Source organism: Coregonus lavaretus (genome assembly GCF_964263955.1).
Source record: "Coregonus lavaretus genome assembly, chromosome: 12".
In the NCBI taxonomy this organism is placed as follows: Eukaryota; Metazoa; Chordata; class Actinopteri; order Salmoniformes; family Salmonidae; genus Coregonus; species Coregonus lavaretus.
The window spans coordinates 6,627,888-6,655,555 of record NC_139999.1 but is presented as its reverse complement, the minus strand read 5'-3'; the positions used below and the strand labels follow the sequence as shown (position 1 = coordinate 6,655,555).

General features: G+C 44.2%; 2 protein-coding genes across 2 annotated transcripts in view; one reads left to right on the top strand and one right to left on the bottom strand.

Moving 5' to 3' along the window:
• LOC311138302 (leucine-rich repeat-containing protein 3-like) overlaps positions 1 to 524 on the top strand; it is a gene marked incomplete at both ends in the record, with an annotated part of 6,920 nt that extends 6,396 nt beyond the window's left edge. Inside the window, one exon of the mRNA XM_084172987.1 lies at positions 3 to 524. Coding sequence (XP_084029113.1) covers positions 3 to 524 — 522 coding nt within the window. The remainder of the gene's footprint in view (positions 1 to 2) is intronic.
• A 4,463-nt stretch (positions 525 to 4,987) lies between these two features.
• Positions 4,988 to 27,668, bottom strand: part of LOC311138301 (uncharacterized protein) — a gene marked incomplete at both ends in the record, with an annotated part of 72,797 nt that continues 50,116 nt past the window's right edge. The window contains 19 exon segments of the mRNA XM_084172986.1: positions 4,988 to 5,134; positions 6,154 to 6,396; positions 6,803 to 6,990; positions 7,281 to 7,569; positions 7,954 to 8,061; positions 8,204 to 8,257; positions 9,213 to 9,374; positions 9,679 to 9,840; positions 10,097 to 10,204; positions 10,671 to 10,778; positions 13,077 to 13,238; positions 18,894 to 18,947; positions 19,042 to 19,095; positions 19,222 to 19,329; positions 19,534 to 19,587; positions 22,536 to 22,589; positions 22,820 to 22,873; positions 23,183 to 23,236; positions 23,523 to 23,630. Of these exon segments, the coding sequence (XP_084029112.1) occupies positions 4,988 to 5,134; positions 6,154 to 6,396; positions 6,803 to 6,990; positions 7,281 to 7,569; positions 7,954 to 8,061; positions 8,204 to 8,257; positions 9,213 to 9,374; positions 9,679 to 9,840; positions 10,097 to 10,204; positions 10,671 to 10,778; positions 13,077 to 13,238; positions 18,894 to 18,947; positions 19,042 to 19,095; positions 19,222 to 19,329; positions 19,534 to 19,587; positions 22,536 to 22,589; positions 22,820 to 22,873; positions 23,183 to 23,236; positions 23,523 to 23,630 (2,271 nt within the window).

Here is a 27,668-nt window from a genome sequence, read left to right as displayed (position 1 = left end):
AGACACTCTCCTCCGGGGCCCTGCGCCACCTTAGCTCAGAGCTCCGTCTCCTGGACCTTTCACACAACCAGTTACGCCGGGCCAGCCGGGACGAGTTCAGTTCCACGCGGGCCAAGACGCGCCTCTACCACAACCCGTGGCACTGCGACTGTACCCTGCAGGAGCTGATGGAGACGTTAAATCTAGAGCCGGAGACGGTCAACGGGATCGTGTGTGAGAGCTCGGTGAGGGGCGCCGGCGAGGGGAGTCGCTGGGAGGATCCAGGGGGGGCAAGGGAGCACGCCGGTCAACCCCTGGTTAAGTTGCTCGACTCTGGGGTGAACTTCTGTAGTCTCCAGAGGAAGACCACGGATGTGGCTATGCTGGTGACCATGTTCGTGTGGTTCTTCATGGTCATTGTTTATGTGGTCTATTACGTGAGACAGAACCAGGCCGAGACCAGAAGACATCTGGAGTATCTGAAGAGTTTGCCCAGTCCGAGGAAAACACCCACAGAGACAGACACGATAAGCACTGGTCTCTGAACTATTTATTTATTGCCTTTATTTAATCAGGTAAAAGTTATTGAGAACGCATTCTCCTTTACAAAAACAACCAAGAGAAGGTTTAAGAAAAGGCTGTAGAGACAATTCATGTCTCTGTATTGGGATGGAGCTTATTGTACAATTGTTAATCGAAAATGGATTCTCTATAACAACTCTGACTTGAATTAAATTATTACAAAATTTTCTTTTTGTACCTACTGTGTCTTTTCCATAATTATTTATATTTTTTTACCCTAACTACATTTTTTCTTTTCTTTTTCTGGTGGCTTTCGTCTTCCATTGTACTCTTAACAGGGAAAACTCACCTTGACCTAATTCGTTTTGACAGACAGATAGCAGATCATTAAAACATATAATCAGAGGGAGTGTCTGTTTCTACTCTGTATGTCAGGTTCCGAAGGTATGTGATGTTGTTCAGTGTTCAGGATCATTAGTCCTACTTCACCTACTTCTCCAGCCCTTGATGATCAGTGAAGAAGGCTGTTTTAACCTCTCACTCTACAAGGTCACTGAGTCTGAACCAGCCAGTCATCTATATCCAAATCCTATCTTTTACCTCCCTGCGAGCCAGGACACACAGCCTGAGATCCTCTGGCAGGGCACTGTTGACCATTCCAAAGTATAGGTTGACAACTAAAGGAGATCGGGGCATTTGCCATCGGGGCCCTGAGACTTTGGAATGGTCTGCCAGAGGACATCAGGCTTACAGATTCAGTGCCTCTTTTTAAATCCCTTTCTGAAGACACACTTTTATAAAGATGCTTAGTACTTTTATTTTATGATGTGAAGCACTTTGTTACTTGTATTGAAAAGCACTATACAAATAAAGTTATATTATTATATTAATCCCCGCTAATCCCTCAATCCCCACTACATCAATTCCTTCCTGCTGTTCTAAATTTACCCTGGCCCTAGGAAGTGGGTGGTGAATCAGTTTTTTAGTCATCAAGTACGTGGCAAGCAATCATTTCTAAATTGGCCGAGTGGTAGAGACTAGTGTATGACGGCATGGTATCAGCTGTCTCGGAAGCAGAGAAATTAAATTAAGACCTGATTTAGAATTGGTTTTGTTAAAAAATGATCAGACGAATGAAACAAACTGCTCGTTTCTGTGGATCCTAATGTATCTGCTTAGTGCTGTTTTAAATCCTGTCTGTCTGTCTGTCTGTCTGTCTGTCTGTGGGGTTAAAGTAATGCTCCTATATTTTCCTCCTGGACATTCTTATTGTTAGTGAAGTGAGTTTAAAGAGACAATTGTATTTTGGATACATTCAATTTGTACCGCGGAGGATCCACGTTATAGCGCGATTGAAATGTAAAGGTCATTTTCAATTGAGCCAACATATGCAGAGTTTACCGTGAACGCAGTCTTCGCGAACAGTCTTCGCACTATGCATTGAAACTAGGGGCTCTATTCAATTGTGGAAGTTCAGCATTACAGCGTGATTGAAATTTAAAGGCAACGTTACCGCATTAGCAGAGACTGCATTCACGGTAAACGCTGCATATGTCAGCTCAATCGGAAATTATCTTAAAATGTATATTGCGCAATCTGTAACGCTTCAGCGATACCGATTGAATAGAGGCCTAGGGCCTTTATTGATGCCCTGAAATAAATGAAGGCATGCAGGTGAATGTGTTATACGTTGAATGCCTTTTTTTTTCTTACATTATTGAAATCCCAAAATGAAATGGATTAGAATTACTCCTGTACCACATTGTTATATCAATCAGAATAGGATGTTATGTGTTTCATGAAAAAAAACAGTTTGTACAGTAGCCTATATGTTGTAAGTTTGTCTCAGACAAACCCTAAGTTGATTTAGTATTTTATGTGTACTTTTGTGGTGTTCAGAGTTCCATTCTAGTACAGGTTGTGGTATAGCACTGTCCCTTTAAATGATAGCGCTGTTAATTTAAATGATAGCATTTACCCTTTAAATGATAACCCAACTCCTTTAATCGATAGCACTGTCCTGTCATTAACTGTTGTGTAACTGTTTTGTGTCATAGGCTACAATGAATATAGACCACAAACTGAATGACAAAACCGATTCTGTGGAGATGCCGATAACTCAAACAAAAAGAACCAAGCATGCATCCTTCTGTGTCATTTTTATAAAGTTTTTTATTTGTGATGTATTTTTGTCCTGCTGATTTGTTTTCCCTCCTGTTTTAAATGTCAATAATTACTCTAACAAAGATTACATCATAGATTTGGAAACCAATACATCAAATAATAAATGAACTTTAAAACCAAATTTCGGGAATAAATAAATATATAAAAAATAAAACAAACGTGGCTCTGTGTTGTTTAGAGAAATGCTTCTACCTTTTATTGCTATGGTGACAGGTGAAAGGTGAAAGGTGAAAAGTCAGTAAAGAAAAAAAAATTATTAAAGGACAGGATGACAATCAATTCATACAGTTTCTGATGATCGCGGTTGGCAATGTTTCCCATTCCTCCTCTTATCTACCATGCTTAAAAACAATCTTTAAAATATTGAAAAAACGATTTTACATTTACAAAATAGTACATGATATGAACTTAGCACCTCCACACTAAATGTTGAATACTCTCTCCAAAGAATAAAACAAAAAATAAAATGGGGTGCCGCCATCATCCATCTTGTGATCCATGGTCTCTCGCTGTGTGTTCTGACTGCATGCCACCATTCGATATGCATTTAGCCCAAACACACAGACCAAGGCAGGCTGCATACAGGGCACACAATCTAGATTTGGTATGGCTTCTATCTCTGGGAATATAATACCAACAGAAATAAGTCCAATCATACTTTCAGGTTACAGAAACAAATAATCTCCCCGGATATTTTATGCCACACACTCTTCTCTCTCGAGCATTATGGGGGTGAATAGCAACCCCCAAAAAATGTAAATAAAAAATGTAAAATAAAAAGTGACTTCAGCCTGTTACTTGTTTTTCTTTTATTTCCAATTTACATGAATCAAAACCGTAACAAAAACAAAATCAGATCATCATCTTTAATAATACTACTAATAATAGTAATGCTATTATTATTAACAATAATTCTATTATTAATAATAATAACAAAAAATATACACACCCTCACAAACTAATGCACCCTCTACCCTGGTCATGATGATTTTCCTCTGTGTGTAAATGAGGGCTGGATTGTCTAGTAGTGATATCAAGTCTAACAGCCCTATCCCGTTCGTGATCCTAGGGGGGCGTGTCCTGATCCTAGAGGGGCATGGCCAGGGCCGAGGTACTTCCTGCCAGGGCAGAAGGTACTTCCTGTGTGAGGGGACAGTGGGGGCTTATGGGAGGAAGTGGAGTGGGATAGGTCAAGGGTCAAAGTCAACTTCTGGTGGGCTTCTCACAACATGGGGTCTAATGCACCAGATAAGATCGCCCAAGCTCGATTTGTAAACTTGGATTCAGGGTTAAAAGGCCATAACTTTGCTTTGTTGTTTTTTTATTTTTTTAGTGTGAGGTAGCTTAAAATATTATAATTAAAACAAAATAAAACAAACAAAAAAAGTTTAGAGCTGGGATTGATTCCGAATTGAACATGTCTCTTACAAAATATATAATGGACATGGTTTATGTTTCATTGGGCTGCCAAGGAGGAGGGTCGGGGTTGGGGGGGAGGGGCAGCGACATTTACCACTCTGAAAAATAATCTCAGCGTGAAATGTACTCTCTGAAAAATGTATATATATATATGTATACACACATATACATATACATACACATTATAAACATGTCACTAATACATCAGTATCTGGTTGTTAAAGAATACAGACTTGTTTTAGAACAATAGCACCATTTGACTTTATTATAATACACAGTAACTTCCTGATGCACACTGGGGTGGCGGTTGGAAGTAGGAACACCTGCACTTATCACACTGCTAGATTTTTGGTTTCGATTTGATATCATGTTTGGGGTGGGTTGGTATGGAAGAGGAACAAGAAAAGAGGGGGGGGGGGGGACTGATAGAATATGTATGTTGTTGTGCGTGGGGCCTTTTTACAGGGTAACACACTCAGTTCTAACACACCTTGGGACCCACACCTGAACAATAAATAAATAACACCAACTCATGCTCTGGCATGATCCCTCCTTCTCCTCTTCCCTCGATCCTTCTTGTTAGTGGGGAGGTGCTCCCAGGCTGGGGTGTGGAGCGGATGGGGGGATGGAGGGAGGGTTGAGGCGCCATGGGAGGTGGGGGGGGGTGGGGGGGGGTCTGATGGAGGGAGACTGGAAGGCGATGATATCACAGATGAATATTGCCGGTGCCATTCAGTGCAGATATCCAGGAGTACGACTTAGTTGGAAAAAGCACTTTTTACTTAAAAAAAAACAAAAAAAGTGTCTTGATCTTTCTCTATTCTCTCTTTCATTCTTCCTTTTTTTGATAGAAGTGTGTGTTCCTCTCTCTGCTCCTCTTTCTTTACAAGAAGCAGACGGCGCCGACGTCAACTCCAAATTCCTGGTCCGCTCCTCCAATGTCCACGGGAGCAATGTCCACGATGGGCAGCCGGCTGGTCTTCTGTGATCTGTACTCAATCACTGTCTTGCTCCATGCTCCTGTGTGTTTCTGTGGACAGAGAGACCGAGATGTTACAGATATTGATAGGGGACAGTGGACAGTGAATTAGTGCATTCGTGGGTTATATAGTCTCAAGACTGTTCTGTGTGTTTTCATCACCGTGCAGCCATTCCCCATGCTGTTGCCTATGTGTGGGTGTGTATGTATGAGTGTGTGTGTGTGTGTGTGTGTGTGTATGAGTGTGTGTGTGTGTGTGTGTGTGTGTGTGTGTGTGTGTGTGTGTGTGTGTGTATGTATGAGTGTGTGTGTGTGTGTGTGTATGTATGAGTGTGTGTGTGTGTGTGTGTGTATGTATGAGTGTGTGTGTGTGTGTGTGTGTGTATGAGTGTGTGTGTGTGTGTGTGTGTGTGTGTGTGTGTGTGTGTGTGTGTATGTATGAGTGTGTGTGTGTGTGTGTGTGTGTGTGTATGTATGAGTGTGTGTGTGTGTGTGTGTGTGTGTGTATGTATGAGTGTGTGTGTGTGTGTGTGTGTGTGTGTGTGTATGTACGAGTGTGTGTGTGTGTGCGTGTGTGTGTGTATGAGTGTGTGTGTTTGTGTATGTATGAGTGTGTGTGTGTATGAGTGTGTGTGTTTGTGTATGTATGAGTGTGTGTGTGTATGAGTGTGTGTGTGTGTGTGTGTGTGTGTATGTATGAGTGTGTGTGTGTGTATGAGTGTGTGTGTGTGTGTACGTATGAGTGTGTGTGTGTGTGTGTGTGTGTGTGTGTGTATGAGTGTGTGTGTGTGTATGAGTGTGTGTGTGTGTATGAGTGTGTGTGTGTGTGTGTGTGTGTGTATGTATGAGTGTGTGTGTGTGTATGAGTGTGTGTGTGTGTGTATGTATGAGTGTGTGTGTGTGTGTGTGTGTGTACGAGTGTGTGTGTATGTATGAGTGTGTGTGTGTGTGTGTGTGTGTGTGTATGTATGAGTGTGTGTGTGTGTGTGTGTGTGTGTGTGTGTGTGTGTGTGTGTGTGTGTGTGTGTGTGTGTGTGTATGTACGAGTGTGTGTGTTTTCCTCCTCTCACCGTGCAGCCGTCCTCCATGACGCTGTATGTGAAGCGGCTGTTGCCCTCGGCTCTGATCTCCACATCGTTGGACCCCTGCAGCAGCACGGCCTTCTTCAGGTTGCCCGTGGCCCCGTCCATGTAGGCCACGCTGTTCTTACAGTGGTAGGTGAGGTTCTGGCTAGCCTCGGTGGACAGCAGCCGCAGGAAGGTCATCTGGATGCTGGCTGTGTTGGCTGCCAGGCTGTCATCGCCATAGCTGAACTGTAGAGGGCAGCAGAGAGAGAGAGAGAGAGTAGGGGAGAACAGAGAGGTCAGAACCAGTACAACGATGGATATAATTTTTTACGATGTCTATGGTTAAAACTAGTGAGAGAGGAGGGGGAGACAGGATGTAAGAATCAATGACGTAATTATATCAGAACTATATCAGAACTTTAACTGACTAGTGGCATTGATTGAGATAATGTACTTAAAAAGTAATTGTGTCGTATTGAGTCAAAAGACAGGAATCCCCTAAAGGACTGAAACAGACTAATCACAGAGAGGCTTGAGTAAATAGGTGTAATGCACACTAAACAGATCTCATCTGAGATTGAAGAGGAAGAATCATGATTGTATGATCAAGATAATATAGAGGAGACTGAAGAGAGATTGAATCGTGACTCACGTGGAATCCTCCGTTCATGGTCTCTCCGAACCAGATGTGTTTGGCAGACTTGCTCTTGCTGGACCACCAGTTCTTCTTGGGGATGCTGGCGGGCTTGGGGTAGACGCAGGACTCTCCAGACTCCATGTTACAGTAGACCTTGATGGCGTCGATGGTGCAGCCCTGGTTAGGGTCGATCCAGTACTCACCTGCAGACAGACAGAGGAGAAGGAGACGGGTCAGATTAAATCAGTAGTTCTTCCTATGTAACTGTAACACACATGGTCATATTTACTTTCTCTTTTGAACAATACAGAACCTTCCAGACTTCCTAAACATTATGGAGTTTTACCCAACCTAATCAGTAGGGGCAGGAGAAACGTCACCTGACCAGGAGAAACTATAGGACCCCGAGTTTTTCCTGGTCAAGTCATGTTGCTTGCCTAAAACTCTTGACCCCTAAAAAAGAGCCAGTCTTCGCTCCTATACCGCCACTCACCGCTCTTCCAGTCGGGGTGGCACAGCTTCAGGTCTCTGCAGGTACGTGCAGGGTTCTTCTTGGAGCCCTCAGGGGAGCGGATGTTCTCGATCTGGTTGTTGAGGGACTTGAGTGTGGCGTCGACCTCAGCATCGTGCGTCCTCAGGTTTCCGGAGGCCTGGTCGGCCCTCATGTACCTCAGGGGATCGGGTGACTTCTCAGGCTGTGACAGGCCAGCGAAGGCAGACATGTCGATGCCAGGACCGGGAGGACCAGGAGGACCAGGGGGCCCAGAGTTTCCAGGGGGACCCTGAGATACACAGATAGAAAGATAGAATCCTTAATTGATTGAAGAAATTGGAAAATCAAGACGCTAGACTACGAGGTACAGGTGATGTGCTGCTACCAGGGCAGTGCCATAGGTATTCCAGAGGAGGAAAAACACAGAGCAGGTGGCATCAAGTGTTCATATGGCTGGCTGCTGTCTCAAATGACACCCTGCTCCTCTCCTCTCCTCTCCTCTCCTCTCCTCTCCTCTCCTCTCCTCTCCTCTCCTCTCCTCTCCTCTCCTCTCCTCTCCTCTCCTCTCCTCTCCTCTCCTCTCCTCTCCTCTCCTCTCCTCTCCTCTCCTCTCCTCTCCTCTCTGGTACTAAGATAAGGTGAAAGATAAATGGGAGACGAGAGCGTTACTCACAGAGGGACCAGTCTCTCCGGAGCGACCACGGGGTCCGGGGGGTCCAATGGGACCGGGCATACCGTTGGAACCATCCTTTCCAGAGGGACCAACAGGTCCGGGAGGTCCCTAAACAAGACACACACACAAGGATTTAGATTTACTGTACTGTAGACTAGAGCTCTGCCTGTCATGCTCTTTGGCTGACAATAAGGAAGGGTACATCTCAAAACTCTGTGTAAGAGTTGTTAACGCTTCTGTCTATACTCACTCTTGATCCACTTGGTCCGGCAGGTCCAGAGGCACCCTGGTCTCCAGCTTGACCCTATGGGGAGAGACACGGTGAGACAACATCTATAGGATATGCACAACTACAGATAAAGGGTACAGGGAGATTTCTATGGTATAGAGAGATTTGGGATACAGAGAGATTTTGAGGTATAGAGAGTTTGAAGTATAGAAAAATAAAGGGTTAAGGGAGATTAAGGGGTACAGGAAGATTAGGGGGTACAGGAAGATTAGGGGGTACAGGGGGATTAGGGTACAGGGAGATTAGGGGTACAGGAAGATTAGGGGTACAGGGGGATTAGGGTACAGGGAGATTAGGGGGTACAGGGAGATTAGGGGTACAGGAAGATTAAGGGTTACAGGAAGATTAGGGGTACAGGGAGATTAGTGGGTACAGGGAGATTACAGGGTACAGGAAGATTAGGGGGTACAGGGAGATTAGGGGGTACAGGGAGATTTGGTGTACAGGGAGATTAGGGGTACAGGGAGATTAGGGGGTACAGGGAGATTAGGGACAGGGAGATTAGGGGTACAGGAATATTATGGGGTACAGGAGATTAGGGGTACAGGGAGATTAGGGGAACAGGGAGATTAAGGGGTACAGGAAGATTAGGGGTACAGGGAGATTATGGGGTACAGGGAGATTAGGGGTACAGTAAGATTAGGGGTACAGGGAGATTAGGGGTACAGGGAGATTAGGGGATGCAGGGAGATTAGGAGTACAGGGAGATTTGGGGGTACAGGAAGATTATGGGTACAAATACATTAGGGGTACAAGGAGATTAGGTGGTACAGGAAGATTAAGGGTACAGGGAGATTTGGGGGTACAGGGGGATTCGGTGGTACAGGAAGATTAGGGGGTACAGGAAGATTAGGGGGTACAGGGAGATTAGGGGTACAGGGAGATTAGGTGGTACAGGGAGATTAGGGGTACAGGGAGATTAGGTGGTACAGGAAGATTAGGAGGTACAGGAAGATTTGGGGGTACTTACGGGAGGTCCGGGCAGACCCTGCAGACCGGTGAATCCTCTGTGTCCCTTCTGTCCTCTCTCGCCCCCCTCTCCAGCCTCACCCTTGTCTCCACGGGGTCCTTGCGGTCCAGCCATCCCTCTGGCTCCAGCAGGCCCGGCAGGTCCAGCGGGTCCTTGAGCTCCCTATAGCATAGCCAAGAGACACACACAGGGTTAGGAAGGGCTGCAATACAACAGTATTTGAGCAGACCGTTATACCCAATAACTTTATTGGTTAGTTAAAGCAATAATATCCAACTAAAGTCTATCACATATCCAGTTTTTCCTGGCAAGAGAACATGGACAGAAAACATAAACATGGCCTGGGTTGTTCACCCCTGAAGTCCTCTCAAGAGAGGAGGTTTTAGGGGTGTGATAGGGGTTCTACAGGGTGTAAAAGGGGTTGCCATGGGGATGTTAGGGGGAGTGTTATAGGGTGTATACTCACAGCCTCTCCCCTGTCTCCCTGCTTGCCAGTGGGGCCGACGGGGCCGGGGGCACCATTACCACCTGGGGAACCAGGAGCACCAGCAGGTCCGGTGTTACCACGGTCACCCTTGATTCCAGTGGCTCCATCTCTACCAGGGGGTCCATCAGAACCAGCGTTGCCCTGAGAGACAATTACACCTTGTTTAATATTAGAAGCATCAAACGTGACAGTGAGGTAAAGTATTTTACTGCAGGTATAGGGTTGACCATGACAAGCCATATTGTTAATACTGTGCTGCATTGTATGGCACACTATGCCCTTTATAGTGCACCAGATTTGACCAGAGCCCTATGCGGACCCTGTTCAAAAATAGTACACAATATAAGAACTAGGATGCCATTTCAGACACAACCCATGTTATGTGACAGACTCTGACCTCTCTACCAGGCTCTCCAGCGGGTCCAGTCAGTCCAGGGGGTCCCACTGGGCCAGGGGCTCCACGGTCTCCGCCTCCACCAGGAGCTCCTTGTTTACCAGGCTCTCCCTGAGGAGATGGACACACAGGTTAGTTGGTGGACCACCAATTGGGGGCGACACTCTAATCAATAGTCTGGTCATATATTCACTGATCTTTTTCTTTGAATATCCATTACTTTCTTTTTTTTTTTTTTTTTTTTTTACATTTTAGTCATTTAGCAGACGCTCTTACCCAGAGTGACTTACAGTTAGTGAGTGCATACATTTTTTTTTCATACTGGCCCCCCATGGGAAACGAACCCACAACCCTGGCGTTGCAAGCGTCATGCTCTACCAACTGAGCTACAGGGGACTACCATCATCCATCCATCCATTCTTACTTGAAAATGGGTTGGGTGGGTACAAGGCAATTGACAGTACAATATTATTATGTGATAGTCTCATCTATAATAGGCTAATGAATCATATAATGAATTAATTAATTAATCGTGTAATTAATAAATGGGATGTGTAATGTTATGTATGTGACTTACAGAGGGTCCGGGCAGGCCAGGGAAACCTCTCTCTCCACGCTGTCCTGGAAGACCAACAATACCACGCTGTCCAGCCAGACCTGAAGGACCTGAAGGCCCATCGGGACCCTGGGATGAGGAAGACAGGACGAGAGGAGGAAGACAGGAGGAGAGGAGGAAGAGAGGAGGAGAGGAGGAAGACAGGAGGAGAGGAGGAAGACAGGAGGAGAGGAGGAAGACAGGACGAGAGGAGGAAGACAGGAGGAGAGGAGGAAGAGAGGAGGAGAGGAGGAAGACAGGAGGAGAGGAGGAAGACAGGAGGAGAGGAGGAAGACAGGAGGAGAGGAGGAAGACAGGAGGAGAGGAGGAAGAGAGGAGGAGAGGAGGAAGACAGGAGGAGAGGAGGAAGAGAGGAGGAGAGGAGGAAGACAGGAGGAGAGGAGGAAGACAGGAGGAGAGGAGGAAGACAGGAGGAGAGGAGGAAGACAGGAGGAGAGGAGGAAGAGAGGAGGAGAGGAGGAAGACAGGAGGGAGAGAGGAAGAGAGGAGGAGAGGAGGAAGACAGGAGGAGAGGAGGAAGACAGGAGGAGAGGAGGAAGACAGGAGGAGAGGAGGAAGAGAGGAGGAGAGGAGGAAGACAGGAGGAGAGGAGGAAGAGAGGAGGAGAGGAGGAAGACAGGAGGGAGAGAGGATGAAGAGAGGAGGAGAGGATGAAGACAGGAGGAGAGGAGGAAGACAGGAGGAGAGGAGGAGGAGAGGAGGAGAGGAGGAAGAGAGGAGGAGAGGAGGAAGAGAGGAGGAGAGGAGGAAGACAGGAGGAGAGGAGGAAGAGAGGAGGAGAGGAGGAAGACAGGAGGAGAGGAGGAAGAGAGGAGGAGAGGAGGAAGACAGGAGGAGAGGAGGAAGAGAGAGGAAGAGAGGAGGAGAGGAGGAAGACAAGAGGAGTGGAGGAAGAGAGAGGAAGAGAGGAGGAGAGGAGGAAGAGAGGAGGAGAGGAGGAAGACAGGAGGAGAGGAGGAAGACAGGAGGAGAGGAGGAAGAGAGGAGGAGAGGAGGAAGACAGGAGGAGAGGAGGAAGACAGGAGGAGAGGAGGAAGAGAGGAGGAGAGGAGGAAGACAGGAGGAGAGGAGGAAGACAGGAGGAGAGGAGGAAGAGAGGAGGAGAGGAGGAAGACAGGAGGAGAGGAGGAAGAGAGGAGGAGAGGAGGAAGACAGGAGGAGAGGAGGAAGACAGGAGGAGAGGAGGAAGAGAGGAGGAGAGGAGGAAGACAGGAGGAGAGGAGGAAGAGAGAGGAAGAGAGGAGGAGAGGAGGAAGACAAGAGGAGTGGAGGAAGAGAGAGGAAGAGAGGAGGAGAGGAGGAAGACAGGAGGAGAGGAGGAAGAGAGAGGAAGAGAGGAGGAGAGGAGGAAGACAGGAGGGAGAGAGGATGAAGAGAGGAGGAGAGGAGGAAGAGAGGAGGAAGAGAGGAAGAGAGGAGGAGAGGAGGAAGAGAGGAGGAGAGGAGGAAGAGAGGAGGAGAGGAGGAAGAGAGGAGGAGAGGAGGAGAGGAGGAGAGGAGGAGAGGAGGAAGAGAGGACAGTGTGTTATTATCAAGGATCTCTGGAGAGTGTTTTCAACAACAACAACAAACAATCAATCAAGAGAAAAACTATAAAAATCTATAAACGTACTGAAAAACAAGAAAAAGCCTTTTGTGTACACGGTATCCTGCTCCACTTATATGAGTCAGGCCATAAGTGTCTGTTCTCTGTACGTGCCTGTCCAATTTCAGTAACTGCCAGCTATGCCAGCTGTTAGTTCAGTACTGCTCAGAGGTGAATTGTGCTGCGGGGAGTGGAAGTACAAAGTAAAACACTTGGCCCCTCTCTGGAAGTACAATAACCTACAGGTGCTATTAAGGCCTGGACCCGGCAGACAGCAGTTTGTTTGGACTGGTTATTGGGTCAGTGATGAACACATACTGACGGCCCTGTGTTGTGATGGGGATGAGGGAATTGTGTTGTCCATTACAAAGGGCCTTTCTTTCATTCCCTGGACTGATGTCCGTGCCGGTGGGTTGGAAGTAAACCCAAGAGAGACTTTTAAGAAATGAAGCCAGTATAGTTTTATAGCTGCAAAACCCCAAAATGAATGTATTTCAGTGTTAACTTGGGTGGTGGGATGTGTGTTGTCAGTAACGTCACAATCTGAAGATCACCACAAGTTCAAAACGCAGTGGTCAAAATAACTTTTCAATGTTGAATGAAGCTTAAGGACCTGCAGGACCTGTATTTGAGGAAGGTTGTGATAAAAGGTGAATTAAGCATTTATTACCCCTTTTTTGCTTAGTAGGGTGCTGGGCTGAATAAGAGTTATCAAGCCCATCCAGTATTCTCCGGGTTGGAGCTTGGAGGACAGTACTGTAGTGATAAACAGGTGAACTTACAGGGGGACCATCCTCTCCAGCGTCTCCCTTCTCTCCAGGGGCTCCAGCGGCTCCACGCAGCCCAGCGTCTCCCTGCCTGCCTGGGGGTCCACCGTCTCCACGCACACCTTTAGGACCATCTTTACCAGAAGGGCCAGCGGGACCAGCAGCACCAGGGTTACCCTGCAGAGACACATCAATCGTTCAATCAATCAAGCAATCAGTCAATCACTCAACTGATCAACTGATCAACCAGTCAATCAAGCAACCAATCAACCAATCAGTCAATCAACCAATCAGCAGGGTTAAAACCAGAAATGTAGCATACAAAACATGACAGACAGACACAGACAGACAGGAGCAGGTCAATACTCTCTGGGACAATGGAGGCTCCTCAGAGGAGGAAGGGGAGGACCATCCTCCTCAGTGAATTTCATAAAAATGTAAATAGTGAAACATTAGAAAAGTTATCCTTTTTAGATAAAAATATACTAAATGTATCACGGCACCAAATAATTCATTAAAACACACTGTTTTGCAATGAAGGTCTACAGTCTACAGTTTTGAGAATGACACAAATACTAATTTTCACAAAGTCTGCTGCCTCAGTTTTGATGATGGCAATTTGCATATACTCCAAAATGTCATGAAGAGTGATCAGATGAATTGCAATTAATTGCAAAGTCCCTCTTTGCCATGAAAATGAACTTAATCCCAAAAAAAACATTTCCACTGCATTTCAGCCCTGCCACAAAAGGACCAGCTGCCATCATGTCAGCAATTCTCTCATTAACACAGGTGAGAGTGTTGACGAGGACAAGGCTGGAGATCACTCTGTCATGCTGATTGAGTTAGAATAACAGACTGGAAGCTTTAAAAGGAGAGTGGTGTTTGAAATCATTGTTCTTCCTCTGTTAACCATGGTTACCTGCAAGGAAACACGTGCCGTCATCATTGCTTTGCACAAAAAGGGCTTCACAGGCAAGGATATTGCTGCTAGTAAGATTGCACCTAAATCAACCATTTATCGGATCTTCAAGAACTTCAAGGAGAGAGGTTCAATTGTTGTGAAGAAGGCTTCAAGGTGCCCAAGAAAGTCCAGCAAGCGCCAGGACCGTCTCCTAAAGTTGATTCAGCTGCGGGATCGGGGCACCACCAGTGCAGAGCTTGCTCAGGAATGGCATCAGGCAGGTGTGAGTGCATCTGCACGCACAGTGAAGCTAAGACTTTTGGAGGATGGCCTTGTGTCAAGAAGGGCAGCAAAGAAGCCACTTCTCTCCAGGAAAAACATAAGGGACAGACTGATATTCTGCAAAAGGTACAGGGATTGGACTGCTGAGGACTGGGGTAAAGTCATTTTCTCTGATGAATCCCCTTTCCGATTGTTTGGGGCATCCGGAAAACACCTTGTCCGGAGAAGACAAGGTGAGCGCTACCATCAGTCCTGTGTCATGCCAACAATAAAGCATCCTGAGACCATTCATGTGTGGGGTTGCTTCTCAGCCAAGGGAGTGGGCTCACTCACAATTTTGCCTAAGAACACAGCCATGAATAAAGAATGGTACCAACACATCCTCCGAGAGCAACTTCTCCCAACCATCCAAGAACAGTTTGGTGACGACCAATGCCTTTTCCAGCATGGTGGAGCACCTTGCCATAAGGCAAAAGTGATATCTAAGTGGCTCAGGGAACAAAACATCGACATTTTGGGTCCATGGCCAGGAAACTCCCCAGACCTTAATCCCATTGAGAACTTATGGTCGATCCTCAAGAGGCGGGCGGACAAACAAAAACCCACAAACAAAAATCCAAGCATTGATTATGCAAGAATGGGCTGCCATCAGTCAGGATGTGGCCCAGAAGTGAATTGACAGCATGCCAGGGCGGATTGCAGAGGTCTTGAAAAAGAAGGGTCAACACTGCAAATATTGACTCTTTGCATAAACGTAATGTAATTGTCAATAAAAGCCTTTGACACTTATGGAATGCTTGTAATTATACTTCAGTATACCATAGTAACATCTGACAAAAATATCTAAAAACACTGAAGCAGCAAACTTTGTGAAGACCAATACTTGTGTCATTCTCAAAACTTTTGACCACGACTATACAATAGCCTTAACAGCACTCTGTAGGGTAGCACCATGGTGTAGCCGGAGGACAGCTAGCTTCCGTCCTCCTCTGGGTACATTGACTTCAATACAAAACCTAGGAGGCTCGTGGTTCTCACCCCCCCTTCCATAGACTTACACAGTAATTATAACAACTTCCGGAGGACATCCTCCAACCTATCAGAGCTCTTGCAGCATGAACTGACATGTTGTCCACCCAATCAAAGGATCAGAGAATGAATCGAGTACTGAAAGCCTAAACTACAGCTAGGTAGCACTGCAGTGCATAAAATGTGGTGAGTAGTTGACTCAAAGAGAGAGAAAGACACTAGTTGAACAAATTAACAAATTAATTTATTCAAAAATAAAGGAGAAGCGATAGAGAGAGCTAGCTATATTTCATATTTTTTTTAACTTTCACTTACGTAGCTAGTGAATGCAGCTAGCTAATTTAGCCTACTCAAACACCTGGCTCAAACAGAGAGGGATGCTATGTTAGCTAGCTGGCTATGGCTATCCAACACTGGAACTCTTCCAATTTATGTTAAGCTTTTGGTTTTATTAATTTATTGCCACCGGAGCTTGCCGGTGTAACTGCTTGCTGACTGTACACTGTACTGTGTGATTGTAGCGGGTTTACTAACGCGTCAGTTCTAGTAATGACAACGATGTAGGATGTGTGTAGCAGTTAGCGGTTATGATATGAAGGTTTGGCTTGGAATGTTTTTTTTGTTGCCTGGTAACAGACAGCTGATGTGTTGTGCACTGAAGTCCACAAGCGAAGGGAAAGGGTGAGAGGAGGAGAGCACGTACAGTTGAAGTGGGAAGTTTACATACACATTAGCCAAATACATTTAAACTCAGTTTTTCACAATTCCTGACATTTAATCCTAGTAAAAATTCCCTGTCTTAGGTCAGTTAGGATCACCACTTTATTTTAAGAATGTGAAATGTCAGAATAATAGTAGAGAGAATTATTTATTTCAGCTTTTATTTCTTTCATCACATTCCCAGTGGGTCAGAAGTTTAAATACACTCAATTAGTATTTGGTAGCATTACCTTTAAATTGTTTAACTTGGGTCAAACATTTCAGGTTGCCTTGCACAAGCTTCCCACAATAAATTGGGTGAATTTTGGCCCATTCCTCCTGACAGAGCTGGTGTAACTGAGTCAGGTTTGTAGGCCTCCTTGCTCGCACACACCTTTTCAGTTCTGCCCACACATTTTCTATAGGATTGAGGTCAAGGCTTTGTGATGGCCACTCCAATACCTTCTTTGTTGTCCTTAAGCCATTTTGCCACAACTTTGGATGTATGCTCGGGGTCATTGTCCAGTTGAAAGACCCATTTGCGACCAAGCTTTAACTTCCTGACTGATGTCTTGAGATGTTGCTTCAATATATCCACATCATTTTCCTTCCTCATGATGCCATCTATTTTGTGAAGTGCACCAGTCCCTCCTGCAGCAAAGCACCCCCACAGCATGATGCTGCCACCCCCGTGCTTCACGGTTGGGATGGTGTTCTTCGGCTTCCAAGTACCCAATTTTTCCTCCAAACATAACGATGGTCATTATGGCCAAACAGTTCTATTTTTGTTTCATCAGACCAGAGGACATTTCTCCAAAAAGTACGATTTTTGTCCCCATGTGCAGTTGCAAACCGTAGTCTGCCTTTTTAATGGCAGTTTTGGAGCAGTGGCTTCTTCCTTGCTGAGCGGCCTTTCAGGTTATGTTGATATAGGACTTGTTTTACTGTGGATATAGATACTTTTGTACCTGTTTCCTCCAGCATCTTCACAAGGTCCTTTGCTGTTGTTCTGGGATTGATTTGCACTTTTTAGCACCAAAGTACGTTCATCTCTAGGAGACAGAACACGTGTCCTTCCTGAGGAGTATGACAGCTGCGTGGTCCCATGGTGTTTATACTTGCGTACTATTGTTTGTACAGATGAACATGGTACCTTCAGGCGTTTGGAAATTGCTCCCAAGGATGAACCAGACTTGTGGAGGTCTACAATTTCTTTTCTGAGGTCTTGGCTGATTTCTTTTGATTTTCCCATGATGTCAAGCAAAGAGGCACTGAGTTTGAAGGTAGGCCTTGAAATACATCCATAGGTACACCTCCAATTGACTCAAATGATGTCAATTAGCCTATCAGAAGCTTCTAAAGGCATGACATAATTTTTCTGGAATTTTCCAAATTGTTTAAAGGCACAGTCAATTTAGTGTATATAAACTTCTGACCCACTGGAATTGTGATACATTGAATTATAAGTGAAATAATCTGTCTGTTAACAATTGTTGGAAAAACGACTTGTGTCATGCACAAAGTAGATGTCCTAACCGACTTGCCAAAACTATAGTTTGTTAATAAGAAATTTGTGGAGTGGTTGAAAAACGGGTTTTAATGACTCCAACCTAAATGTACGTTAACTTCCAACTTCAGATGCGAGAAGGAATTATACAACGATCTGGCTGTTATGAAAGTGAACTGTGTTTGCATGTGATCAGGGGTGTATTCATTCTGCCGGTTCTGTTGAAAAACGTTTCTTAAATGGAAGCAACAGTGATAAACATATCTGAATTTGTCCAATAGAAACTCTCATTTGCAACTGTTGGACTAATGATTACATCCTAGATCAGCTAGATGCAGGCAAGATTATACAAGGAGGTATTGAATGAGTCAATGTCTGTCACCTTGATTACTCAAATTTCTCTCGACATGTGCACCTACAGTATGTTGTAAACTTTAATTCATAGGCTAGGTTGTAGCCACCTCATGATGGGAATAGGGAACATTAGAGTATAATGTAGTAGCCTAAACCTATCGATGTTACATTGAACTGGGTGAATGGAATATGAATGACAGTCATCCAATATGCTGTAATAGAAATAAGGCCATGCTCATAAAAAAATTAAACGACACCGACTGCCACTTCTCTGGGGTAACAACCAATCTGTCTGAAACTGCCCATAGACAGACATGAGCAGGTCAATACTCTCTGGGATAACAACCATTCACACTGAACCTGCCCACAGAAGAACATAATGAAACCAGGTTGATTTCGTCTACATCCAGTGTTATTCCCTACTGGTTCCAGTGGGAGAAAATACTATAGTAAATACTATACTATATACTATACTAAATACTATACTAAATACTATAGTAAATACTATAGTAAATACTATAGTAAATACTATACTAAATACTATAGTAAATACTGTAGTGAATACTATACTAAATACTATACTAAATACTATAGTGATGCTGAATGATTATGTGTTGGTCTGTGTATTGATTCCAAACCTAGAAGGATGCATGGGATTCTGAATGCAAGGTTCTGTTGCCATGCGAAATGGAATCCATTTTTGTTGATATGTCAAAATGTACAGCTAGATATTATGTTGTACAATTTTAACAAAGTGATGATTGATTTCAGCCTCTGAATGACCTTAATAGCCAGGTGTGACTGGAAAAACACCTGTATGTTCTGAAATATATCCGAAAACTATTGGAAAAACTTGGAATTACCAACACTGTTACACCCACATTAAACCAATTCCTTTTCTATTCTAGTCAAATCCAACACTTCAGATTACAATGAACAATTCTAGTTTGCAAGTATAGCAATCAGTGTCGTTTAATCTTCAATACCAATGCTCAGGTAGGGTGACAAAAGATGTGAGTGTTTGAGTTGTGTATTGCTGACAGGTGATTGTACTTACATTGGGACCAGGGGGTCCCACTCTGCCGGCAGCTCCAGGGAAACCAGTGGCACCCTGTTAGTGAGAGAGGTTGTTGATGCAATGGAAACATAAAATAAAAAAATTAATAATGCAGAAATGAAATATACAATATGAGATTTATACTTACAGGGGGTCCCTGAGCACCGCGAGCACCTTTAGGTCCAGAAACGCCAGTAGGTCCCTGAAATGAAGGAAATTGCCCGATAGTCAGTTTTATGAAGAAATGTGAAGCAAGTAACTCCAACAGAGTATTTCGTAACCAATAACTACTCGATATTTGTAAATTTCGGGACAAAGTGAAACGTACGGAAGGTCCAGGAGCTCCGGAGGGCCCCTGGGGTCCGGGGGCACCAGCGTCTCCCTTCTGTCCACCCTCTCCCTGCTCTCCCTTGGCTCCGGGCTGACCATCAGATCCCTGGGGTGGGACACGGGGAGAAAAGACAGCTCAGACAGATGCTCGTTCAGCATGCAACAAACAGCTTGCATCATCATCCATCTTATCATCCGTTTGAATGGATGAGATGGTCCTGTACATTTTTGCAGTCTAGGGTTGTTGACGGTAGGACTGATAGTGAGAGAAAGTGCATGGACAGTACTGTGTCCTTGGTGTGATACTTACAGGAGGCCCAGCGAAACCAGCAGGCCCTGGAGGTCCTGTCTCGCCCCTGTCACCCTGTCAGGAGAGAAGAGCGGACAAGTTGAGCAGCATCCACTTCCTTGTTCAAATGAGCATCGTGTGTCATGTACTGTATCAAGTTCTGTGTTCATTCAATTGTTCTATTGATAGGTGGAGAGTATAACAGGAAAATAGGATTGTGAGTGAATGTAATTCTCTACTCTGGATCAATACAGTAACCTAAATATGGCAGTAGACCTTAATCAGATAGCTGAGGCAAAGTAAAAACATCCTTCTGATGTAATATAAGCCATTTAGCAGACACTTTTATCCAAAGCGTGTTACAGTCAGGTGTGCATAAACTTAACATATGGGTGGCCCCGGGAATCGAACCCACAATCCTGGCGTTGCAAGCACCATGCTCTACCAACTGATCCATACAGGACCCAAAGTAAATATTTTTTAATTTTATTTTTAATATATATATTTTTTAAATATATATATATATATATATATATATATATATATAGTGAGGGAAAAAAGTATTTGATCCCCTGCTGATTTTATACGTTTGCCCACTGACAAAGAAATGATCAGTCTATAATTTTAATGGTAGGTTTATTTGAACAGTGAAAGAGAGAATAATAACAAAAAAATCCAGAAAAAAGCATGTCAAAAATTTTAGAAATTGATTTGCATTTTAATGAGGGAAATAAGTATTTGACCCCCTCTCAATCTGAAAGATTTCTGGCTCCCAGGTGTCTTTTATGACGCGTTAGTAATAGCATGACAATGACCCAAAACACACGACCAAGGCAACAAAGGAGTGGCTCAAGAAGAAGCACATTAAGGTCCTGGAGTGGCCTAGCCAGTCTCCAGACCTTAATCCCATAGAAAATCTGTGGAGGGAGCTGAAGGTTCGAGTTGCCAAACGTCAGCCTCGAAACCTTAATGACTTGGAGAAGATCTGCAAAGAGGAGTGGGACAAAATCCTTCCTGAGATGTGTGCAAACCTGGTGGCCAACTACAAGAAACGTCTGACCTCTGTGATTGCCAACAAGGGTTTTGCCACCAAGTACTAAGTCATGTTTTTCAGAGGGGTCAAATACTTATTTCCCTCATTAAAATGCAAATCAATTCATAAAATTTTTGACATGCGTTTTTCTGGATTTTTTTGTTGTTATTCTGTCTCTCACTGTTCAAATAAAACTACCATTAAAATAATAGAATGGTCATTTCTTTGTCAGTGGGCAAACGTACAAAATCAGCAGGGGATCAAATACTTTTTTCCCTCACTGTAGATATACATATCCCTTAAAAAAATATATTTTCCTTTATTACTTTCCTGAACAACATTTACATTTACATTTACGTCATTTAGCAGACGCTCTTATCCAGAGCGACTTACAAATTGGTGCATTCACCTTATAGCCAGTGGGATAACCACTTTACAATGTTTTTTTGTATTTTTTGGGTCATATTTTCTGTATATATTAATTTTGTTATTTTCTTATTTATCAATTTTTTATGTATTTATATTTATAAATATTTTCCTTTAACTTTTATAGATTTGTTAAATATTTTTTTTATACATTTTATTTATTTGAGTATTTTTATGAATTTGTAAAACATTTTTTATTTAAATTGTTTTTTTTGTGTGTATTTTTTATTTTTTATTTTTTTAAATTGTTTTTTAAAATTGTTTTTTTTGGGGGGGGGGTGGGTGGGTAGGGGGGGGGGGGGTAGAACGCTTAGGTCTCTACTTCCAGCTTATACATACTATATACATTTCATGGACACAGTCAATTTTACAATAATTAATCATTCTATTTTGTTTGTTTTTACTCCTGAACTTCCTCTACCCTCAACCTCTCCGATCATTTTCATGATGTCCATCCGGTTTGCTTCTATATGCCATATCTTTCAAACTGTGCTCTTTCACAGAAGTTCTCAACCTATAACCTGTATACTTATTATGGACACAGTATGTTTTACATTAGTTATTTTGTTGTTGTTAGCTGTTATTAGTCCCAACCTTCAGCTCCATTCATCACCTCCCATCTATCTCTTAACACCATCCATATTAGATTTCTATTTGCCATATATTTCTCAACTGTACTGTGATGTTTCACAAAAGTTCTGAACCCTTCTATTCTTATTGTTTCTACAGATTGTACATTGAAAATAAACATTTTTGCTAAAAGTATTATTATATTATTGATCGATTGACTATGACTTTTCAGATCACCCAGTAATGCTATCTGCAGGGTTAGCTCCAGGTAAATGTTGCAATTCTTCAGCCATTCCTGGACCTGTGACCAAAAACAAGCTACATATGGACAGTACCTTATCAAATGATCTAACGATTCTCTCTCTTCGCAGCAAAATCTGCAGAGCTGGTAAGTATTTTATTTTTTAAAATGTTTAGGGGGTAGATCAGCTGGTAAGTATTACCTTATCCTAATTTGTGATGTGTGTGTGTGTGTGTGTGTGTGTATGTGTATGTGTGGACTGTGTGTGTGTGTGTGTGTGGACTGTGTGTGTGTGTGGACTGTGTGTGTGTGTGTGTGGACTGTGTGTGTGTGTGTGGACTGTGTGTGTATGTGGACTGTGTGTGTGTGTGTGTGTGTGTGTGTGTGGACTGTGTGTGTGTGTGGACTATGTGTGTGTGTGTGTGTGTGTGTGTGTGTGTGTGTGTGTGTGTGTGTGTGTGGACTGTGTGTGTGTGTGTGGACTGTGTGTGTGGACTGTGTATGTGTGTGTGTGGACTGTGTATGTATGTGTGTCTGTGTGTGTGTGGACTGTGTGTGTGGACTGTGTGTGTGTCTGTGTGTGTGTGTGTGGACTGTGTATGTATGTGTGTCTGTGTGTGTGTGGACTGTGTGTGTGGACTGTGTGTGTGTCTGTGTGTGTGTGTGTGTCTGTGTGTGTGTGTGTGTGTCTGTCTGTGTGTGTGTGTGTGTGTGTGTCTGTGGGTGTGTGGACTGTGTGTGTGTGGTACCTACAGGAGCACCACGGGCACCAGCAGCACCAGAAGGTCCAGAGGGACCAGATTCACCCTATAGGAGGAAACACAGAGGTCAGAGGTCAATCACAGAGGTCAATCATACAGATATCAGTCCATATATCACACCTCATGTGGACTGTCGTTATCCTACAGTACGTGAGAGGTAACCTCCCAACAGGTGATATGGCTGTATGTTTTTTTTTAATGACTGATCTAATACAATCATTAAAATAATCAATGAACCAATTAACTATTATACAAGTTCAAAGATAAATTGCTCACCTTCTCTCCATTGGGACCAGCTGGGCCGGGAGGACCAATGGGACCAGTCAAACCCTAGAAGAGATAGAGAAAGGTTGAGAAACAGAGGGAATGGAAAATATAAATGTTTCAGTACAATATTTAGTACGTCTGTCCTTCTGCTGTTGTCTCACTGTACAGAAATGCCCATTAACAAATGAACAATTTAACATGTGTGTGTATACATGGAATTGCTGGAGGGAATATTTAAATGTGTTGAATATTAAATGGTAGAGTGATTGACGTTATACATGTGTTGAATATTAAATGGTTGAGTGTGTGAGGTTATAGGGCTGGGGGATACGGTGGATGATGATGATGATGATGATGATGATGGTCACTCACTCTTGAGCCGTCTTTGCCAGAAGCACCCTCAGGTCCCTTCTCTCCATTGTCGCCCTGTGGGACACAAACACAATGACATTAGAATTGCATCACTAACTGCATATAATTCAATATGCAATCACATCAATTGTTGACACTATATTATAACTGGGAACATATTTGGAGACACTTCTTGCTAATGCCAATGCCAAACATACATCTGTTACTATTGTCTCCAGCAGGTCCTGTTTCTAAGAACATGCCCCTTTCACAGCTTATTATTATTAGTTGCATTGCGTTACATTTCATCACATTAGCTTCATTACATTAATATGACTATTCCTCTGCTGCTCCCACTCACTCTGTCTCCCTTAGGTCCGGGGATGCCTGAGGCTCCTCTCTCTCCAGGCATACCCTGCAGACCGGGGGGTCCCTGGGCACCCGATGCACCACCTGGTCCGATCGCTCCCTGGAACACAGATCAGAATAGACACAAACACTGTCAACAGCTGCTGGAACACAGAACAGAATAGACACAAACACTGTCAACAGCTGCTGGAACACCGTAGGAAGTGTAACAGAATGCAAAAGGGTATGTTGTTGTTTACTTGTCTCATTGTATGCCCAACTATAATTGTCCCTCAGGTATGAATCTTAGTTTATGGAATTGATTTGAATAGATGGAATATAATGGAACAGTATTCTCCCCACAATGAGGAAATAGGCCTGTTCACAGGGACATGATTCATCATGAGGAAATAGGCCTGTTCACAGGGACATGATTCATCATGAGGAAATAGGCCTGTTCACAGGGACATGATTCATCATGAGGAAATAGGCCTGTTCACAGGGACATGATTCATCATGAGGAAATAGGCCTGTTCACAGGGACATGATTCATCATGAGGAAATAGGCCTGTTCACAGTGACATGATTCATCATGAGGAAATAGACCTGTTCACTATGACATGATTCATCATGAGGAAATAGACCTGTTCACTATGACATGATTCATCATGAGGAAATAGACCTGTTCACTATGACATGATTCATCATGAGGAAATAGACCTGTTCACTATGACATGATTCATCATGAGGAAATAGACCTGTTCACTATGACATGATTCATCATGAGGAAATAGACCTGTTCACTATGACATGATTCATCATGAGGAAATAGACCTGTTCAATATGACATGATTCATCATGAGGAAATAGACCTGTTCACTATGACATGATTCATCATGAGGAAATAGACCTGTTCACTATGACATGATTCATCATGAGGAAATAGACCTGTTCACTATGACATGATTCATCATGAGGAAATAGACCTGTTCACTATGACATGATTCATCATGAGGAAATAGACCTGTTCACTATGACATGATTCATCATGAGGAAATATGCCTGTTCACAGCGACATGATTTATCAAAACATACAACATCAAATACAAGGAGAATTGTACCCAGTGGGCAAAAATTGTTGAAATGAATATAATGTTGTAATTTCAAAAGGTTTTGCCCAGCTTCAGGGGTATCCACATCTTCATCATTAAACTTTTTTATTTTTTAATGTCCTTTCTGGCATTGGATGGTTTCAGAGTATAGTGTATTTGAGAACCATTCTAAGGTTGATTGGGACTTAATGAAGTTGTCCATTGCAACATGCATGCTCAATCAGGCAGAACTAAAGTAAAGTATATGAAATGATTTCAAACAGTATCTGAGCTGTTTATAGAGTTGACATTCTTCTTCTTCTTCTTCTTCTACACTGAGTATACCAAACATTAAGAACACCTTCCTAATATTGAGTTGCACCCCCCACAGAACAGCCTCAATTCGTCAGGGAATGGACTCTACAAGGTGTCGAAAGCGTTCCACAGGGATGCTGGCCCATGTTGACTCCAATGCTTCCCTCAGTTGTGTCAAGTTGGCAGGATGTCCTTTGGGTGGTGGAACATTCTTGATACACACGGGAAACTGTTGAGCGTGAAAAACCCAGCAGCGTTGCAGTTCTTGACACAAACCGGTGTGCATGGCACCTACTACCATACCCTGTTCAAAGTCACTTAAATCTTTTGTCTTGCCCATTCACCCTCTGAATGGCACACATACACAATCCATGTCTCAATTGTCTCAATGCTTAAAAATCCTTCTTTAACCTGTCTCCTCCCCTTCATCTACACCGATTTAAGTGGATTTAACAAGTGACATCAATAAGGGATCATAGCTTTCACCTGGATTCACCTGGTCAGTCTATGTCATGGAAAGAGCAGGCAGTCAATGTTTTGTATACTCAGTGTATATCTCCCCTCCTCCTCTCCTCCCCTCCTCCTCTCCTCCCCTCCTCCCCTCCTCCCCTCCTCCCCTCCTCCTCTCCTCCTCTCCTCCCCTCCTCCCATCCTCCCCTCCTCCTCCCCTCCTCCTCTTCTCCTCCTCTCCTCTCCTCCTCCCCTCCTCTCCTCCTCCCCTCCTCTCCTCCACCCCACCTCCCCCTCCTCCCCTCCTCCTCTCTATTCGTGTCTTGGCAGCTCGTTCTCCTAAACATTCCCTAAGCTTGTTCTCAGCCAATTTGCCAAACATTCTTGCTGCGTTTAGCTAGAAAATGAGCTCTGTGTTTGTTTTCTCCTGCTGGCACTGCTGCCTCACTGAACCCCTAGCAACATGGATGTGTCTGTTCATCCATCCTCTCCTCTCCTCTCCTCTCCTCTCCTCTCCTCTCCTCTCCTCTCCTCTCCTCTCCTCTCCTCTCCTCTCCTCTCCTCTCCTCTCCTCTCCTCTCCTCTCCTCTCCTCTCCTCTCCTCTCCTCTCCTCCTTCACCATCCATCCTATCTTTAGCTCTAATCCCAGCCTCTATCTATCCTTTCCTCCTTGTCTGACAGTCAGAGGGGTTCTGAACTGAATTGGCCTGGAAGGCAAGCAGAAGGCTCCCAAACCAAAGATAGCAGCAAATCATTTACCCCTCTAGTCCCCCCCTCCAGGCCTCCCCCAAGTGTGTTCTGTTCATTACCAGTATTGAGAATGAAACGTAGCACTTGGCCGTGGTTGACAGGCGAGCTACATCTCTATGAATCCCATTTTCTATGCACTGAAAAGGCTGTGTAGAATAGAGCTGGCATGCTACACCACAGGTACTGTGCAGGATCAGAATGGTCCAAAGACAAAAAGGGGTGCTTATATTTGTCTTGTTTTACACATGTACAAGTGCGTGGTATGAAATGGAAATGTGTTTTTTTTTCCCTCAATTATACACAGAAACCCTGGAGGAATTAGGGTTCAGTGCATTGCTCAAGGGATTCGGATGAGCAAGCTTTCGGTTACTGGCCCAACGCTCTCACTGCTGGGATACCTGCCGCCCACTGTGTCTCATGCTAATGAGGCCGTCTCATGCATCACAACCTATGTGTTCTTCTGTGGGCTATGGCGGTACCATTACTAGTGTGATTCTGGTCAGCTAGTAGACCGCAAATTCAACTAGCTGTAAATTCTACTAGCCTGGGTGACATTCTACTAGCCTGGGTGGCATTCTACTAGCCTGGGTGGCATTCTACTAGCCTGGGTGATATTCTACTAGCATGGGTGACATTCTACTAGCCTGGGTGACATTCTACTAGCCTGGGGGATATTCTACTAGCCTGTGTGACATTCTACTAGCCTGGGTGACATTCTACTAGCCTGGGTGACATTCTAGTAGCCTGGGTGATATTCTACTAGCCTGGGTGGCATTCTACTAGCCTGGGTGGCATTCTACTAGCCTGGGTGACATTCTACTAGCCTGGGTGACATTCTACTAGCCTGGGTGACATTCTACTAGCCTGGGTGACATTCTACTAGCCTGTGTGACATTCTACTAGCCTGGGTGGCATTCTACTAGCCTGGGTGGCATTCTACTAGCCTGGGTGATATTCTACTAGCATGGGTGACATTCTACTAGCCTGGGTGGCATTCTACTAGCCTGGGTGATATTCTACTAGCATGGGTGACATTCTACTAGCCTGTGTGACATTCTACTAGCCTGGGTGGCATTCTACTAGCCTGGGTGACATTCTAGTAGCCTGGGTGATATTCTACTAGCATGGGTGACATTCTACTAGCCTGGATGGCATTCTACTAGCCTGGGTGACATTCTACTAGCCTGGGTGGCATTCTACTAGCCTGGGTGGCATTCTACTAGCCTGGGTGACATTCTACTAGCCTGGGGGATATTCTACTAGCCTGGGTGACATTCTACTAGCCTGGGTGACATTCTACTAGCCTGGATGGCATTCTACTAGCATGGGTGGCATTCTACTAGCATGGGTGGCATTCTACTAGCCTGGGTGACATTCTACTAGCCTGGGTGACATTCTACTAGCCTGGGTGACATTCTACTAGCCTGGGGGATATTCTACTAGCCTGGGTGACATTCTACTAGCATGGGTGGCATTCTACTAGCCTGGGTGACATTCTACTAGCATGGGTGGCATTCTACTAGCCTGGGTGACATTCTACTAGCATGGGTGG